Source organism: Gobio gobio (genome assembly GCF_949357685.1).
Source record: "Gobio gobio genome assembly, chromosome: 25".
NCBI lineage: Eukaryota > Metazoa > Chordata > Actinopteri > Cypriniformes > Gobionidae > Gobio > Gobio gobio.
In genome coordinates this window covers 4,658,329-4,675,239 of record NC_137121.1, presented here as the reverse complement: position 1 = coordinate 4,675,239, position 16,911 = coordinate 4,658,329, and the positions used below count along the sequence as shown (strand labels likewise).

The 16,911-nt window shown below is 36.7% G+C and overlaps 1 protein-coding gene across 3 annotated transcripts in view; it reads right to left on the bottom strand.

The window, feature by feature from the left end:
- Window positions 1-3,455: 3,455 nt before the first annotated feature.
- fbln1 (fibulin 1) overlaps window positions 3,456-16,911 on the bottom strand; it is a 96,350-nt gene continuing 82,894 nt past the window's right edge. For 2 of the 3 annotated variants that reach the window (XM_079809659.1, XM_079809660.1), the window contains exon 19: window positions 3,456-4,729. In XM_079809659.1, coding sequence (XP_079665785.1) covers window positions 4,590-4,729 — 140 coding nt within the window. In that variant the 3' untranslated portion in view covers window positions 3,456-4,589. The remainder of the gene's footprint in view (window positions 4,730-16,911) is intronic. The other variant, XR_013815991.1, reaches the window with a different exon arrangement.

Sequence of the window (16,911 nt, the reverse complement as noted above, 5' to 3'; positions counted from 1 at the left end):
GCATTTGATACGACCCCATCGCCTGCCTGTCCCAAAGCTGGGCCTCATCCCAGGCGGACTCTTCCTGTCTCGAGATCCAGAGAGCCTCCCTTCCCCATGAGTCCTGACCACCACCCCACCAACACACACACACGTCACATGCACACACACACCCATGCACACGGTCCAAGGCCGGTGTGTTACGCTCCAGCAGCGGCTGCGGGTGGGTGGCATGGAAGACAGACGGGGCATTTCTCTGGGCTTTATTCTGCACGAGCATTGGATTGGATTAACAACGAACAGTTTTTCTTATGCATGCAAAAACAAAAAGCATGTTATGTCATTTTCAGCATCATTACGCCAGTCTTCAGTGTCACATGATCCTTCAGAAATCATTCTAATGTGATGATTTATGATTATTATGGGAGAAAAAAGTGGTTTAAGATGTTATTTTTAGTAATCTAAGAGCTGGTCTCCCAGTTTGGCCAATAGGGTCTTCAGCTGGTTTAGATAATCAAAAAGTGTCCAAATCCCCTTTAAACCAGCCAACAGACCAGGACTGTTTCCCAAAAGTTGATCATAGAGAACATTGGTGGTAATGGTCTTGACTATCAATTTGGGCTCACAATGCTTTTAGGAAACGCAGGCCAGAATAGGAGACCACCTAACCAGACCAGCAAACCAGTTTAGGCTGTATTAAAATGTTATTTTTAGTAATCTAAGAGCTGGTCTCCCAGACTGGGGACCAAGATGGTCTTCAGCTGGTTTAGATAGTCAAAAAGTGTCCAAAACTCCTTTAAAAAAACAGTATTCAGTGTCACATGATCCTTCAGAAATCATTCTAATGTGATGATTTATGATTATTACAGGAGAAAAAAAGTGACTTATAAATACATTTACTGTCTCTTTTGATCAATTTAAGACATCCTTGCTGAATAAAAGTATGCATTTCTTTTAAAAACCAAACTTTTGAATGGTCTACATGTGAGTTTATTTATTTAAAATGTTGGGGGAGTTTCTCCAGCTGCCATTGTTTCTCATTATGTCCGACGAAAACACATTTCCATGCATGTCTAGTCACTCAAACTGAAACTCAACAGTTACACGATTGCTCACTGGAAATAAACAACGTCACTTCTGTACTGAAATACATTGGGTATTCAAAGAAGATAAAAGCAGGTTTTGTAACCTTAAATGATTGAAAATACCATCTTAAACCAGACTGAACTGGTTTGCTGGTCTCCTATCCTGGTCTTTTGGCTGGTTTTACTTGAATGAAATATAGTACACTTCAGAAAATGCTTTTCTTACGTAGTATTTTTGTCTTGTTTTCAGTCCAAATATCTAAAAAATCTTACATTAAGAAGCATTTACTAGACAAGCAAACGTTTTTGTCTTGTTTTGGGGGAAAATATCTCAAAATGAAGGGAGTTTTTGCTTAAAATAAGCAAAATAATCTGCCAATGGGGTAAACAAGAAAATAATCTTGTTTTCTGTTTGAATTAAGATTATTTTGTTTACCCCATTGGCAGATTATTTTGCTTATTTTAAGCAAAAACTCTCTTCATTTTGAGGCATTTCCCCCCAAAACAAGACAAAATGTTTTGCTTGTCTAGTAAATGCTTCTTAATGTAAGATCTTTTAGATAGGACTGAAAACAAGACAAAAATACTAAGTAAGAAAAGCATTTTTTGCAGTGTATAATGACTACAACATAAATGTGCAAGCAACTTTATAAAAACATTATGGTATAAATGTCTTGTTTTCATTCTTCTTAAACGTTTAACATAACTGTATAAACTTGTGCATCATCTTGGGAGTTGTTTTTTTTTTTTTTTTGCACTGAGCTCAACGCAGTGCATTCTGGGATTGTCTTTTATGCATGAACGAGCAATGTGGATCTTATTGGAACAGACTCTTTGAGTCTCGTAAAATATTTATATTGTGCTTTTCTTTGTCCTAGCTATAATGTTTTTGTCGCTCGTCTCGTTTTCCCTCCGTCACACCGACTGACAGCAGAACTCAGAGCTGCTATTGTGACATCGCGGCCTCCGTCGGAGGGCTAAACCTCAGTCTACACACAGAAGAGGAACGTTAAACCATGATAAATGATTCCCTCACTGTCCCTTTGTCTTTGTACAGCCGCGGCGGTCATGAGCGAGCGACGGCTGAGACTCGTCTCTCCATCTGCTGAAATGAGCTTCACGTCCCCCGACGTTGAGGAAAGACAGTCTCGGTTCAGTGGCCGCGCGTTAAAAGGGATGTGGTCATAAACGGCTCCATGTCCCTCCGAAACGCTACGACCAAGTTTCCACTGCTGAGAACGAACAGCACTTAGGACGATCTATCAATGCATGGCATGAGCCTAGCGAGTCGAACAAGAGGATTGTGGGAATGTCGCTGGCATGCGTTTAGGTCTTCATTTGACCGGTACGCAAAAACCATCGGCCTTTCATTTCTGCAGTCTGGCCGAGCCAAGTTACATGGAAAGTTTGATTTACTAATGATCTGAATCAACCCTAGCAAATTATGGTCAAATTATAAGCTTGTGAAATAATTGAATTACTCATTTTTACCAGGGCACCTAATTCTGCACGGGGACTTCAGGCATATTTTACCCAGAGATGGGAAGGTTACTCTAAAAATGTATTCCAGTACAAACTAATAATTAATTATAGGGCTGCCAGATGAAAAATAATATCTCAATATTTTTCAGCCTTGGTGATATTGAATATATCTCAGTATTCACAATGACTTATTAAAGGGGTTTTTTTCTCTCTCCCCACATTCATTTCAACCAAAAAGTCATAGCGGCTAAAATAAAGCAAGTAAAATACTTATTTTTTATATATATATATAAATTAACTCATATAACATGACACATAATATAATATTGCATCGTGTTAAACAGCAATATACAGCTTTTATTTCAACTAGAAGGCATTTGATGTCACTTTTGATCAAATGAATGTGGTCTTGTCATTTCTTTAATAAAAAAAAAACTAGGGATGCACCGATATGAAAATTTTGGCCGATACCGATAATTCTTTGTATTTGATTGTCGATAACCAATATATTGGCCGATAAATCTAAATCCAGATTTGTATATAATTTTTGAGAGCCTGATTATAATAACTAAAGTCTCACCATTAAAAGCAACACGATTATGATGCTCTCATTTTGATTTTATGTAGCCGATATGACAGACTTGAACTGTTTTTTTCCCCCCCTTTTTGAAGTGATTTCAATCATATTTCAAGCAGTTCAAAACCATCATGATGAACATCTGAAGTGTCTCAGCTGAAGGAAATAACACATTATTTATATCGGCTTTAACATATCGGACACATTTTCTTATTGGCCCGATATTGATAACATTAAAAAATGAACATATATCGGCCGATACCGATATATCGGTTCATTTTTGTGACGCGTTTCAGAAGTTGTTCACAGAGATTGAGACAGCAGGAAGCACACCCTGTTTGTTTCATTTATTTTACAAAAGCACAACGTTTTGTTGTTATTGTGAGTAGACGCAAATAAAAATAGATCAATAGTTTTGAATGATGTATTACAAAGAATGACGGAGTATTTGTAACTATTGTAGCCGTCGTACTATATTCCATTTGAATATATAATTTGTGTGTGTGTGTATACATTTATTTTAACTTTTCCCTTTTAATTGTAACTGTTATGAAATGTGTTTAAATTTGTTGGTGTCCTGAGCGGCTGTTCACTCAATATTAGACGGCTGACATTTACAAAATTGTTTTTAATGACACAGTCGGTGATGCATACAAAAAATTAAGCAATGCAAAGTGTGTCTACACAAGCGTACAATCAGTGTCGAGTCGCCAACTCCATATATCATTTGTCTGTATTTCAGCCCTATGAAGAATGAGCTCGCATCAACTCACAGAAACAACTTCAGTTCCACTTCCAAAGTCAGCTGAAGAGGAAACCACTGGGGAATAAGTAAAAAACATGCTTTTGCATTGTACAATTAAAAGCATCAGAGCAGCAAATGATGTTTCTTCCCACCGGAACGTATGGTGGCGTCTAAAGCAGGGCATCGCTCCCATCATGCAATGTTCTTGTCCGTCTTAATGTGTCGTCTTCCTCTTGAAAAACTTGTGTAGTTGGATAAAATGTCAATAAAATTGTCATTTTAGGTGTCCATGTAGAGATCATCTCACACAATTAATTGGAATAAAAAGAGTAGTTTGCAGTTAATTCGTTTGCATAAAATTAGCTAAATTAAGTATAATTGTACTGCAAAAAAATCCTTAATTTGAGAAGCAACATTGCATAACATATTAAGACTTTTTTGGAGATGCATCTTCAATATGAGTGTATTTTGTCTTACTGGTTGTAAATGTAAGCAAGTTAAAAATAAAATGACAAAATCTGCCAGTGCAGTAATACAAAATACACTTATATTGAAGATGCAATCTATGAAAATACATCTTAAAATATCTTACGCTTCTCGGGTGAATTTATCTTAGATTCAAATTGGAAAACAAGCCTTTTTTGCAGGTCATTCAGAAAGATTCATGCTAGTGATTTCATAAATGGACACCTAAAATGTTTCGACAGAACGGTTGCTGTTTTTAAAACCAGAACTCAGACACGTAGATGTGAACGTTGATGATGTTCCGGTGAGAGACGACCCCGTTTGTGACGTAGTTCATGGCCAGCTTCAGTACGGTGCTCACAGGACCAACCAGCGGCTTCACCTGTCTGACCACACCTGTAGACGACAAAATATCATCAGAGACAGTGTTTATATACGCAACGCTGATAAACCTGGGCCAGATATGACCTCCTCCTCAAATCAGGTGACAAACATCTGTTTTTAAGAGCATGCACAGAAAAGATTTCAATTCCAAACTGGGTCACTTTCATACATAAATTGGATAATTATCTAAAGGGGTTTTTTTTGTATGAAAGCTTGTTTCGGCCATTGAAAAAATAAATAAAAGGTAATCGCACCTTTTTATCTCTAAATTCTGAAAAATGTTCTCGCAAATTTCAAGGTTACATCTCACAATAAAAAAAAAAAATTGCAAATTGCAGAATTGCGAGGTATAGTATCGCAAAATATCAATAAAAATAGATACAAACTCATATTAAAAAAATAGCCGCAATTGCGAGAAAAAAGTCTGAATTGCGAGATATAAACTTGCAGTCCTAAAAAAAAGTCGATATATCAATAAAAAAGTCTGAATTGTGAGATATAAACTCATATTCTAAAAAATAGTCGCAATTGCGAGATATAAACTCATATTCTAAAAAAATAGTTGCAATTGCGAGATATAAACTCATATTCTAAAAAATAGTCGCAATTGCGATATAAACTCATATTCTAAAAAATAGTTGCAATTACGAGATATAAACTTGCAGTCCTAAAAAAAAGTTGATATATCAATAAAAAAGTCAGAATTGCGAGATATAAACTTGCAGTATTAAAAAACAGTCGATATATCAATAAAAAAGTCAACATTGTGAGATATAAACTCATATTCTAAAAAATTATCGCAATTGCGAGATATAAACCTGCAGTTTTAAAAAAGTTGATATATCAATAAAAAAGTCAGAGTTGTGAGATAAAAACTTGCAGTTTTAAAAAAACAGTCGATATATCAATAAAAAGTCAGAAGTGCGAGATATAAAGTCATATTCTAAAAAAAAAGATATATCAATAAAAAAAGTCAGAGTTGCAAGATATAAACTCATATTCTAAAAAAATGTCGCAATTGCAAGATATAACCTTGCAGTTTTAAAAAAGTCAATATATCAATAAAAGTCAGAGTTGCAAGATATAAACTCATATTCTAAAAAAATGTCGCAATTGCAAGATATAACCTTGCAGTTTTAAAAAAGTCAATATATCAATAAAAGTCAGAGTTGCAAGATATAAACTCATATTCTAAAAAAAAAATTCGCCATTGCGAGATATAAACTTATATTCAAAAAAATAGCCGCAATTGCGAGATATAAACCTGCAGTTTTAAAACAGTCGATATATCAATAAAAGTCAGAATTGCGAGATATAAACTCATATTCTAAAAAAAGTTGATATATCAATAAAAAAAGTCAGAGTTGCAAGATATAACCTCATATTCTAAAAAATTGTTGCAATTGCGAGATATAAACTTGCATTTTAAAAACTAGTCGCTATTGCAAGATATAAACTTATATTCTAAAAACTAGTCGCAATTGCGAGATATAAACTTATATTCTAATAAATTGTCGCAATTGTGTGATATAAACCTGCAGTCCTAAAAAACAGTCGATATATAAATAAAAAATTCAGAATTGCGAGATATAAACTCATATTCTAAAAACTAGTCGCAATTGCGAGATATAAACTTATATTCTAATAAATTGTTGCAATTGTGTGATATAAACCTGCAGTCCTAAAAAACAGTCGATATATAAATAAAAAAGTCAGAATTGCGAGATAAACTCATATTCTAAAAAAAATTCGCAATTGCGAGAGAGAAACTTGCAGTTTTAAAAAAGATGATATATCAATAAAAAAGTCAAAATTGTGAGATATAAACTCGTATTCTAAAAAATAAAGTCGCAATTGCAAGAAAGGCCGAATTACGATATAAACTTGCAGTCCTAAAAAACAGTCGCTATATCAATAAAAAAAGTCAAAATTGCGAGATAAAAACTCATGTTCTAAAAAAAGTTGATATATCAATAAAAAAAGTCAGAGTTGCAAGATATAACCTCATATTCTAAAAAAATGTTGCAATTGCGAGATATAAACTTGCATTTTAAAAACTAGTCGCAATTGCAAGATATAAACTTATATTCTAATAAATTGTAGCAATTGTGTGATATAAACCTGCAGTCCTAAAAAACAGTCGATATATAAATAAAAAATTCAGAATTGCGAGATATAAACTCATATTCTAAAAACTAGTCGCAATTGCGAGATATAAACTTATATTCTAATAAATTGTTGCAATTGTGTGATATAAACCTGCAGTCCTAAAAAACAGTCGATATATAAATAAAAAAGTCAGAATTGCGAGATAAACTCATATTATAAAAAAATTTCGCAATTGCGAGAGAGAAACTTGCAGTTTTAAAAAAGATGATATATCAATAAAAAAGTCAAAATTGTGAGATATAAACTCGTATTATAAAAAATAAAGTCGCAATTGCAAGAAAGTCAGAATTACGATATAAACTTGCAGTCCTAAAAAACAGTCGCTATATCAATAAAAAAGTCAAAATTGCGAGATAAAAACCTGCAGTCCTAAAAAAAGACGATATATCAATGAATTCAAAAAAATGTATTCACAATTGAAAAAAAAAAAATCAGAATTGCGAGCCAAAAAGGAAATTCTGACTTTATTTCTCAGAAACGTGAAATTATTTAGTGAGTATATATATCTCACTATTCTGACTTTTAAAAGGTTGTGCCTCAATTTCGTTTGAATTTGTATGTGATGCGTACAGAAACACAATTTTTAGGGAAAAAAAACGTAAGCATGAAGATCCTCCCAGAAACTGTCACTGGGGCTTAAGCAGATTAAATGAATTCATACGAATTAGCCACGACTCACCAAAACCTAAAAAAGATACGAATTGCCATGAACTAGCCGTGTGCAAAACGTGAACAGTGGAAGTATGTGAGTGCACATGCGAGTTACACGACAAAAAGAAAAGAGTTGCTATAGCGTACATTAGCATAAAGTGTTGTCTTTTCTCTTTCAGCAAGTCTGCAAAGACGTTTGAAAGAAACTTTAGTATAGTAAGCGAAAAACACATGCGTAGGCCAAGTGTTAACATCTGCGTTTGCGTACTCGTGTCTGTCCTTAGTTAATGTGTGGCTTTTAAGCATGCTCTGAAGTTTTAAAATTATGGATCTTTTGTCATTTATAGAGACAAAACATTGTCATAATTATGTCTGGGCCTCTAATAAGTGGTGGTAACAAAACAGACACAAAGTTTATAAAAATAAAAATAATTCACGACCATTATGGAGCGACTCAAAGGAGCAGCATATACTAAAGCTTCATCTGATGATGGATGCGCCGTTCATTGTTACAGAAACAAAGAAAACGGGATTTCCCCAAAGGACGCGAGACATCCTCCGTTACAGGCCTGGCAGACCACACCCGCTACGAGCCAAGAGCGCGGAAAAATCTTCCAAAGGCGAATAAATGAAGGAGACGGGAACGCTGTTTATATAGGCTGTCAGCGCCGCAACTCTTGCCGGAGTAACTGGGAACATTCACAGAACGTCCCTAATGTTCTGCCAAGGTTCTCTCAAAGTTATGAACAAACGTTCTTCCAGTTACATTAATAGAATAGAAAGTTTTCTGGTCTTTTAAAGGGGACATATTATGCAAAATTCACTTTTATAAGGTGTTTGAACACAGTGTGTGTGTGTGTGTGTGTGTGTGTGTGTGTGTGTGTGTGTGTGTGTGTGTGTGTGTGTGTGTGTGTGTGTGTGTGTGTGTGTGTGTGTGTGTGTGTGTGTGTGTGTGTGTGTGTGTGTGTGTGTGTGTGTGTGTGTGTGAACAACCAGTCTATAATAGTAAAAATCCACCCAATACTTTCTTATAATCCCCATCAATCATTATCAATCGCTCATAATGCGCATATTTCCCCCACTCTTACGTAAGAGTAGAGAAGCCCCGCCCATGACTGATGATGATTGGCCCTTATAGCAGAGACACGCCCCTGTTTACTCGCTGTATTAGCGCTTGAGTATTACAACGTCTGCGCTAAAACACATTACTAATGAACCAACGACCACACGCATCTCATAGACTCCCGGCATCAGAGCCACTGAGGACACCGTGGATGAATTTAATTTGTGTCAAAGAATGTCAGTAAAATGTTATTTATTTGCGCAAATCATTTTACGCATGACTGCTTCACCAACGCGGGATTTGCGCAAAAAGTTGTTTCTGAAGGACGGGTTAGTACTAACGCTTCATATCTAGAACCAGTGAGGATGGCACTTCATATTCTGTGTATGTTTGTTTGCAAATGTCCTTTCTGAATGAGCTGAATGCTGTACTGCTAATATGGCTAAAGTTAGCATCGTCTCTGACTGTATTCACAGAGACTAGAGCTGTGTCGTTAGTTTTATCCCGAAAACACTCACTGTCTGCGTAATTCATAAACGCACATTTATTATGCATTGTATAGTCGGGAGACAGATGTGTTACGTTCCCACACGAGCACCTACACAACAATTTATAGATTAACCTGACGGTACATGCTAGTCCATGAGTTGAATCAACGTAACTCCACAGCAACTGTTACATAAATGCATCCACTAACTATTCAGAAACATCCAGTTTCCGAACGTCCAGTTTCCGAATGTCCAGTCCGACTCTGGCTCAAACATGTAAGGCTGGTTATTTTGGCTGAGTGAGATTGGCCTGTTTTGTTGTTGACGGAGTATCCGAGGCTCGTGTAAAGGATCCGCCCTCTCCTGAGCAGCAGCTCATTTGCATTTAAAGGGACACACACAAAAACAGTGTTTTTGCTCACACCCAAACAGGGGCATATTTGACAAGCCATAATAAATGATCTGTGGGTATTTTGAGCTGAAACTTCAGACACATTCTGGGGACATTTAGGTTACATCTTGTGAAAAGGGGCATAATATGTCCCTGTCTGACCGAAGACAATAAGAGTAACATTTTTATTTTTAATTAAATGAATGTAAATTATTTTTTAAGTCCACTTTTTTATGCCCTTCCCTCAGTTAAAAATAGAGCAAAGATGTTTAAATTCAAATCAATGCAGGCAGATTGGATGATTGATTTTGAATATCGTTTTCAATATTCACATCTAAATGATGCACAATTTATTCAAATTAATGATACAATATAATAATATATTTAAAATTAAATGAATGGAGGCAGATTGGTGCCATCCAGTCATCAAATGTAATATCATAGTGTAACCACAACTTTTATACTTTTATTAGGTTTTGCGTTTTAGACATTATAAAGTATTTTATATTCATTTTATGTAATGGTCATTTTTGACCACGAAGATCACGTGTAATGTCCACATTTTTATTTTCCGTGTGTTCATATAGAGAGTGCCACAGAAAACGTTTCGTACCATTCCAATTAAGTTTTTTTCAAATTCAAAATGTAAAATGTTTTGATCTAAAATGACTCAAGACCACTTGAGCGTTAAGCTATAAACAAACTCTTTGCATCTTATGCAAATGTGCATATTTTATATCCGTTCTTGCATTATTGTGCAGTACCAAACTCTAGACTTTTCTTTCAAATGTATGTGCTATTGATCCAAATGTTAACTAGTAGCAGATTTTCCAAACGAGAAAACTGACTAGAATGTATTTAAAAATCAAAATTCGGAATGTCTGACCTGTGGCAAGAAAGTATTGCTGGTGAATATTATTTATTAATATTTTTAGTCAGTGATGAGTTTAGTCAAACATTTTTCTTCATGATAATTTTTGTTTATGGTTTCTTTTGATTTTAACATATGTGTTTTGTTAACACTGTAACAAAAACCACAAACTCACATAAAAAGCCAAGAGTCAAACTGGCCAACTAAAGGAAACACTGATCTCCATAATTGTGACCATCTAAACGTCTTTCAGGGTTGGAGCCGAACTCTGCAGGACAGCGACTCTCTAGGGCCGAACTTCTGCTCTAAGTAAGGAAAACAATGGGATAATTGAACCCTAAGGACCAATTGTGTACCTTTTAAAGGTACAGTTATACGCTTTGTTCACCAAGGAATAAAATTGTACCTCCACTGTACCTTTTCTTCTGAGAGTGAAGATGGGCATTTGTAAATTGAATTGTTGAATGGCTCGTGATTATTTTAGATGTACAAAAAGCATCTGTTATGCTGCCTGATGTCATGATTTGAACTGCTTATCCTAATCATAATCACACTGGTTTGTAGCGTGAACATTTTTACTGCACTTCATTATTCTTAGAGTTATTTACCTATAGCTGATAATGAGTTGGAAGTGACTTAAAATGGCTTTTAGAATGCAATTTGTTCTTGACTTGCGTTATTTACGAATTGTGTTCTGATGCATTTCGAAATGCAACGATGCACAATTGAGTTTGCAAGTTACAGGGAGTTTACAAAGTGTTTCAGGAAGTTTAAAATCACCATGCATTGTTTTGTTTTGAACTAAATGCTGAATGTGTCTGAGGTCGGTTTCCAAACCACGAAGCTGCGCAAATGTGTTCCCACGCTCATTTCGAAATGCCATTAAAGAGCAAGAAGACTGCAAATAGCTTTAGTTAAGTGCACGTTAGCCGTGTACACACTTGCCACAAAACAAAGTTGCGTCGATGCCAACAGCCATTCGTCATCCTCGATGACTACGTGGGTTGTGATATTGAAGGTTTACATGTAAACAGTGCAATTTCTGGTTTTCTGGTCACTCCAGACGTATGACAGGATCCAAAATGGGCAGGTTTAACACTCGGGACAAATGCGAGGAATGAGTTGCTCGACCACAGTATTGGATAATGACATGCTAGTTGATGGGTTACGCAGGAAAGGGCAACGGCCCACATAGCCCAAATGCCAAGGTTTATCTCACGGTAAGCTCACCCCCAACGCGGGCACCACACGAGGGCTGTTGGGAAGCGTGGCTGTGTTATCCAAACAGCCCTAAACAACTGGAAAGAGGACATGACTTTTACTTGCTCTCTTTGAAAGGCCACATGTGTGGTTTGGTGTCTCAAGCTCAATTAGCAATGAATCATTGCGGTCAACTAGTCGGACCGAAGCTGGAATGTTTGTTCCAGTCGTACCTCCATTGAAAACTCGACCACACTGTCATGTTTTACAACCGATCGCTTGTATTTGCTATCGCTGAAAGTTAAAGTGCAGTCTATTCAGTGCTCAACTCTGGTGTGGTCGTGTGGCATTCTGGGAATTTAGCCCGGGAATTTTAAGTACTTGCAACCCAAGGGGTGCGTTTAAGTCCACTTTTTTATGTCTTGTGAGTTGCACGAGTGCCATCATTGCTTACGCTGCACAAGAACCCTTGCAATGGGTTTCAATGGAAGCCCTAAGCTCTTGATCACTTGTGGGTAAATTAAGTGTTGTGACGCCACAGTCGTGTTAAATTGTGGTCTATGGATCTGCCTAGACCTCAACGATTTGGAATAAAATAGAGATTGTGATTCTCCCACGATTCTAAACAGACAACTAAACCAAATAACATGTAATTTACTAGAGGTTCTGACAAAATGTTAATTCATTTGAATGAATGGTTCAATGACTCAATCATAAAGACTTCACTTGTTTCATTACTGGATGAATCAGTGTTTTTGGATGAATCTCTTGAATGAATGATTCAATGAGTCACTCGTGAAGACTTCACTTGTTTCATTACTGGATGAATCAGTGTTTTTGGATGAATCTCTTGAATGAATGATTCAATGACTCACTCATAAAGACTTCACTTGTTTCATTACTGGATGAATCAGCGTTTTTGAACAAATCTCTTGAATGAATGATTCAATGACTCACTCATAAAGACTTCATTTGTTTCATTACTGGATGAATCAGCATTTTTGAACAAATCTCTTGAATGAATGATTCAATGACTCACTCATAAAGACTTCACTTGTTTAATTACTGGATGAATCAGTGTTTTTGAATGAATCTCTTGAATGAATGATTCAATGACTCACTCATAAAGACTTCACTTGTTTCATTACTGGATGAATCCGCATTTATGAACTAATCTCTTGAATGAATGATTCAATGACTCACTCATAAAGACTTCACTTGAATCAGCGTTTTTGAATGAATCTCTTGAAAGAATGATTCAATGACTCACTCAAAGACGTCACTTGTTTCATTATTGGATGAATCAGCGTTTTTGAACGAATCTCTTGAATGAATGATTCAATGACTCACTCAAAGACTTGACTTGTTTCATTACTGGATGAATCAGCGTTTTTGAACGAATCTCTTGAATGAATGATTCAATGACTCACTCATAAAGACTTCACTTGTTTCATTACGGGATGCATCAGCGTTTTTGAACTAATCTCTTGAATGAATGATTCAATGACTCACTCATAAAGACTTCACTTGTTTCATTATGGGATGCATCAGCGTTTTTGAACTAATCTCTTGAATGAATGATTCAATGACTCACTCAAAAAGACTTCACTTGTTTCATTACTGGATGAATCAGCATTTTTTAACTAATCTCTTGAATGAATGATTCAATGACTCACTCATACTTGTTTCATTACTGGATGAATCAGCGTTTTTGAACTAATCTCTTGAATGAATGATTCAATGACTCACTCAAAAAGACTTCACTTGTTTCATTACGGGATGCATCAGCGTTTTTGAACTAATCTCTTGAATGAATGATTCAATGACTCACTCAAAAAGACTTCACTTGTTTCATTACTGGATGAATCAGCGTTTTTGAACGAATCTCTTGAATGAATGATTCAATGACTCACTCAAAAATACTTCACTTGTTTCATTACTGGATGAATCAGCATTTTTGAAATAATCTCTTGAATGAATGATTCAATGACTCACTCATAAAGACTTGTTTCATTACTGGATGCATTAGCGTTTTTGAACTAATGTCTTGAATGAATGATTCAATGACTCACTCATAAAGACTTGACTTGTTTCATTACTGGATGAATCAGCGTTTTTGAACGAATCTCTTGAATGAATGATTCAATGACTCACTCAAAAAGACTTCACTTGTTTCATTACTGGATGAATCAGTGTTTTTGAACGAATCTCTTGAATGAATGATTCAATGACTCACTCAAAAATACTTCACTTGTTTCATTACTGGATGAATCAGCGTTTTTGAACTAATGTCTTGAATGAATGATTCAATGACTCACTCATAAAGACTTGACTTGTTTCATCACTGGATGCATCAGCGTTTTTGAACAAATCTCTTGAATGAATGATTCAATGACTCACTCATAAAGACTTCACTTGTTTCATTACTGGATGAATCAGTGTTTTTGAACGAATCTCTTGAATGAATGATTCAATGACTAATACATTTACTAACAGTCACTTGTCATCACCTACTGGCATAATGATGTAATTGATACAATCGTTATTTGAAGCGCCAAGTTACTTTCAAAGGTGATCTGCTTTATTTTGTTCGCTTGCGTAGACATCAGTGTTTATATCCGAACTATAACTTATATATGGATAGATAAAAGTCCCATCACATGTCTCAGAGTACATCCCATTAAGGAAGCCAAATAGGGTGTGAATGCTGTTTCATGTTGACTTTAGAAATCCTTTTCTCTTATATAACTCCTGCTGTAAAGTCTTCTGGCCTCCTTGCGGCCGCCGCCCTTGGATACGTCAAAGCGGGTGATGAATCAGTCTTGATGGATGACCGGGTCCCTGGCTGAGCTCTTTCGGTGAGTGAAAAGTGTCTGTGGGGGCTGCAGACCACCACAGTAGAGAGAAAATGGTTTAATTTTCAGTGGTAATCCCTCAACTGAAGAGCCTTCGTGGGTTTGGTCCGACTCATTGTGTGGCTAATGCTGTGCCATTTTGTGAATCATTCTCTGATGCGTTGTTATCCATTAGACTCTCCTCTGTTTGGCTTCAGCTTGTGGCGTGTTAAACGTCCTGCTGTTATTCGGGGCGTACAGATGAGATAAAAAGCACAATGAAGACCCTTCCTCGAGCGCAAGCGGGTGAAATAGATAAAGTTGCCTAGAAGGAATTTAAATGAATCGTTTGTTACATTTACATGAACTGACTCACTAAAATGAATCAGATGCTGCAGTCTCAAAGGAGCTGTCTCTGGGTTGGTGAAGCTACTGTATATACGTGAGGTAGCGGCTAATGCAAAGCGAATCCTCGTCCCTACAATTCTGACACACTTCACTAAAATTCCTCTGGTCTGTGTGAAGGACAGTGGCCATAGCCAACGTCACATACCTGATCACAGACAGCATGTCTCTGCCGTCGCCTCCGTTTGTAACGTTAACTTCCCTGCGCTCAAATATTGCATCACTTGGAGCGGGCGCTGACCACAGGTGCATATCCCTACCAGATGTTTCCACCGACTGGAATTTTTATCCGGCCTTTTTTTATCCGTCCCGAGGTGGAGCCAAACTGAGAGCCGCTCAAGGGAAGATGCCACGGCGTTTGATTTCCCACCGTCCGCTCCCGCGGATGTCGGCACATTCCCCATGCTCGTGGTAGTCCGGGCTATTCCAGGCCTGCATTTCTGAGATCCAGACGTCATCGCATCCGAGGCCAGGGATTCATCCTCGGCGAGGAGCGTTGATGCAACAAGACTGCACCTCCTTTCTCAGCCGCTCGGACCACACACACACACACGTGCATTGAGTGTAGGGCTCAGCAATATTGGGGAAAAAATGGCATTGCATTATTTTGTATATATATGCTGCGATATAAAAATACACAAAGTTTCACCAGGTGACTTGAATATCTCCTATGAAAATAATGATTCTAAAGTGATTGAGGTAATAGGAGTGCATTTGCATATATATATATATATATATATATATATATATATATATATATATATATATATATATATATATATATATATATATATATATGAAGACTTTAAAGGGTTAGTTCACCCAAAAATGAAAGTTCTGTCGTTAATTACTCACCCTCATGTCGTTCGACACCCGTCAGACCTCCGTTCATCTTCAGAACACAAATGAAGATATTTTAGTGTAAATCTGATGGCTCTGAAAGGCCTCCATTGGCTCAATGGCACTTTACACTCTCAAGACCCTTAAAAGGCACTAAAGACGTCGTTACAAAGTCCATCTCACTACAGTGGTTCTACAATAACTTTATGAATCGGCGAGAATAGTTTTTGTGCGCAAAAAAACCCTAAATAACGACTTATATAGTGATGACGATTTCAAAACAAGGCATCATGAAGCTTCGAAGCGTTATGAATCAGTGAGTCGAATCATGATTCGGATCGTGTGTCAAACCGCCAAACTGCTGATTCGACTGCTTCGAAGCTTCATGAGGCCGTGTTTTGAAATCGTCATCACCATATAAGTCGTTATTTAGGGGTTTTTTGCGCACAAAAACTATTCTCGTCTTCATAAAGTTATTGTAGAACCACTGTAGTGAGATGGACTTTGTAACGACGTCTTTAGTGCCTTTTAAGGGTCTTGAGAGTGTAAAGTGCCATTGAGCCAATGGAGGCCTTTCAGAGCATCAGATTTACACTAAAATATCTTCATTTGTGTCTGAAGATGAACGGAGGTCTGACGGGTGTCCAACGACATGAGGGTGAGGAATTAATGACAGAATTTTCATTTTTGGGTGAACTAACCGTTTAAGTGCAAAATACTTATAGGACTGAACTATTTGGGAAAGCCTTAAAAATGTTGGTGTTCATAAAATCTCTTTCCACTTGAGTTTTCATAGGTCACATTCAGTAAAAGCACTGGCCGTGTTTTAAATGGGATAAATCCACCTCCGAAGGGCACTAAAAGATGTAAATGAATGAATGTAGAGTGTTTGACCAATGAAAGTGGTCCTGTTTTAAAATGGTCATTAGCTATTTTTCCATCCACCTATTTTTATGCACGTTTGGGATTGCCAAGATGCGCATAAATTCTAAAAATGTGCTTAAAAATGTATCTGATAAGAAAACATGCACATACACTTTAAAAAGTTATTCAGGGGACCCGTTACCACAACTTAAATAAATGCAAGGCAATTGTCTTGATAACTTCGGAAATAAGGCAGTGGATTTCTAGTTCCCAGCATGGTTTTTATAGGACTGGATAAGGAGAATAAATGTTGAAATGATCAGTCCTGTAAGTTGCGAGGCAGGGCCTCCATGGATCGGACTTGTTTGTTCAGCTCATCCCACAGATGCTCGATTGGATTGAGATCTGGGGAATCTGG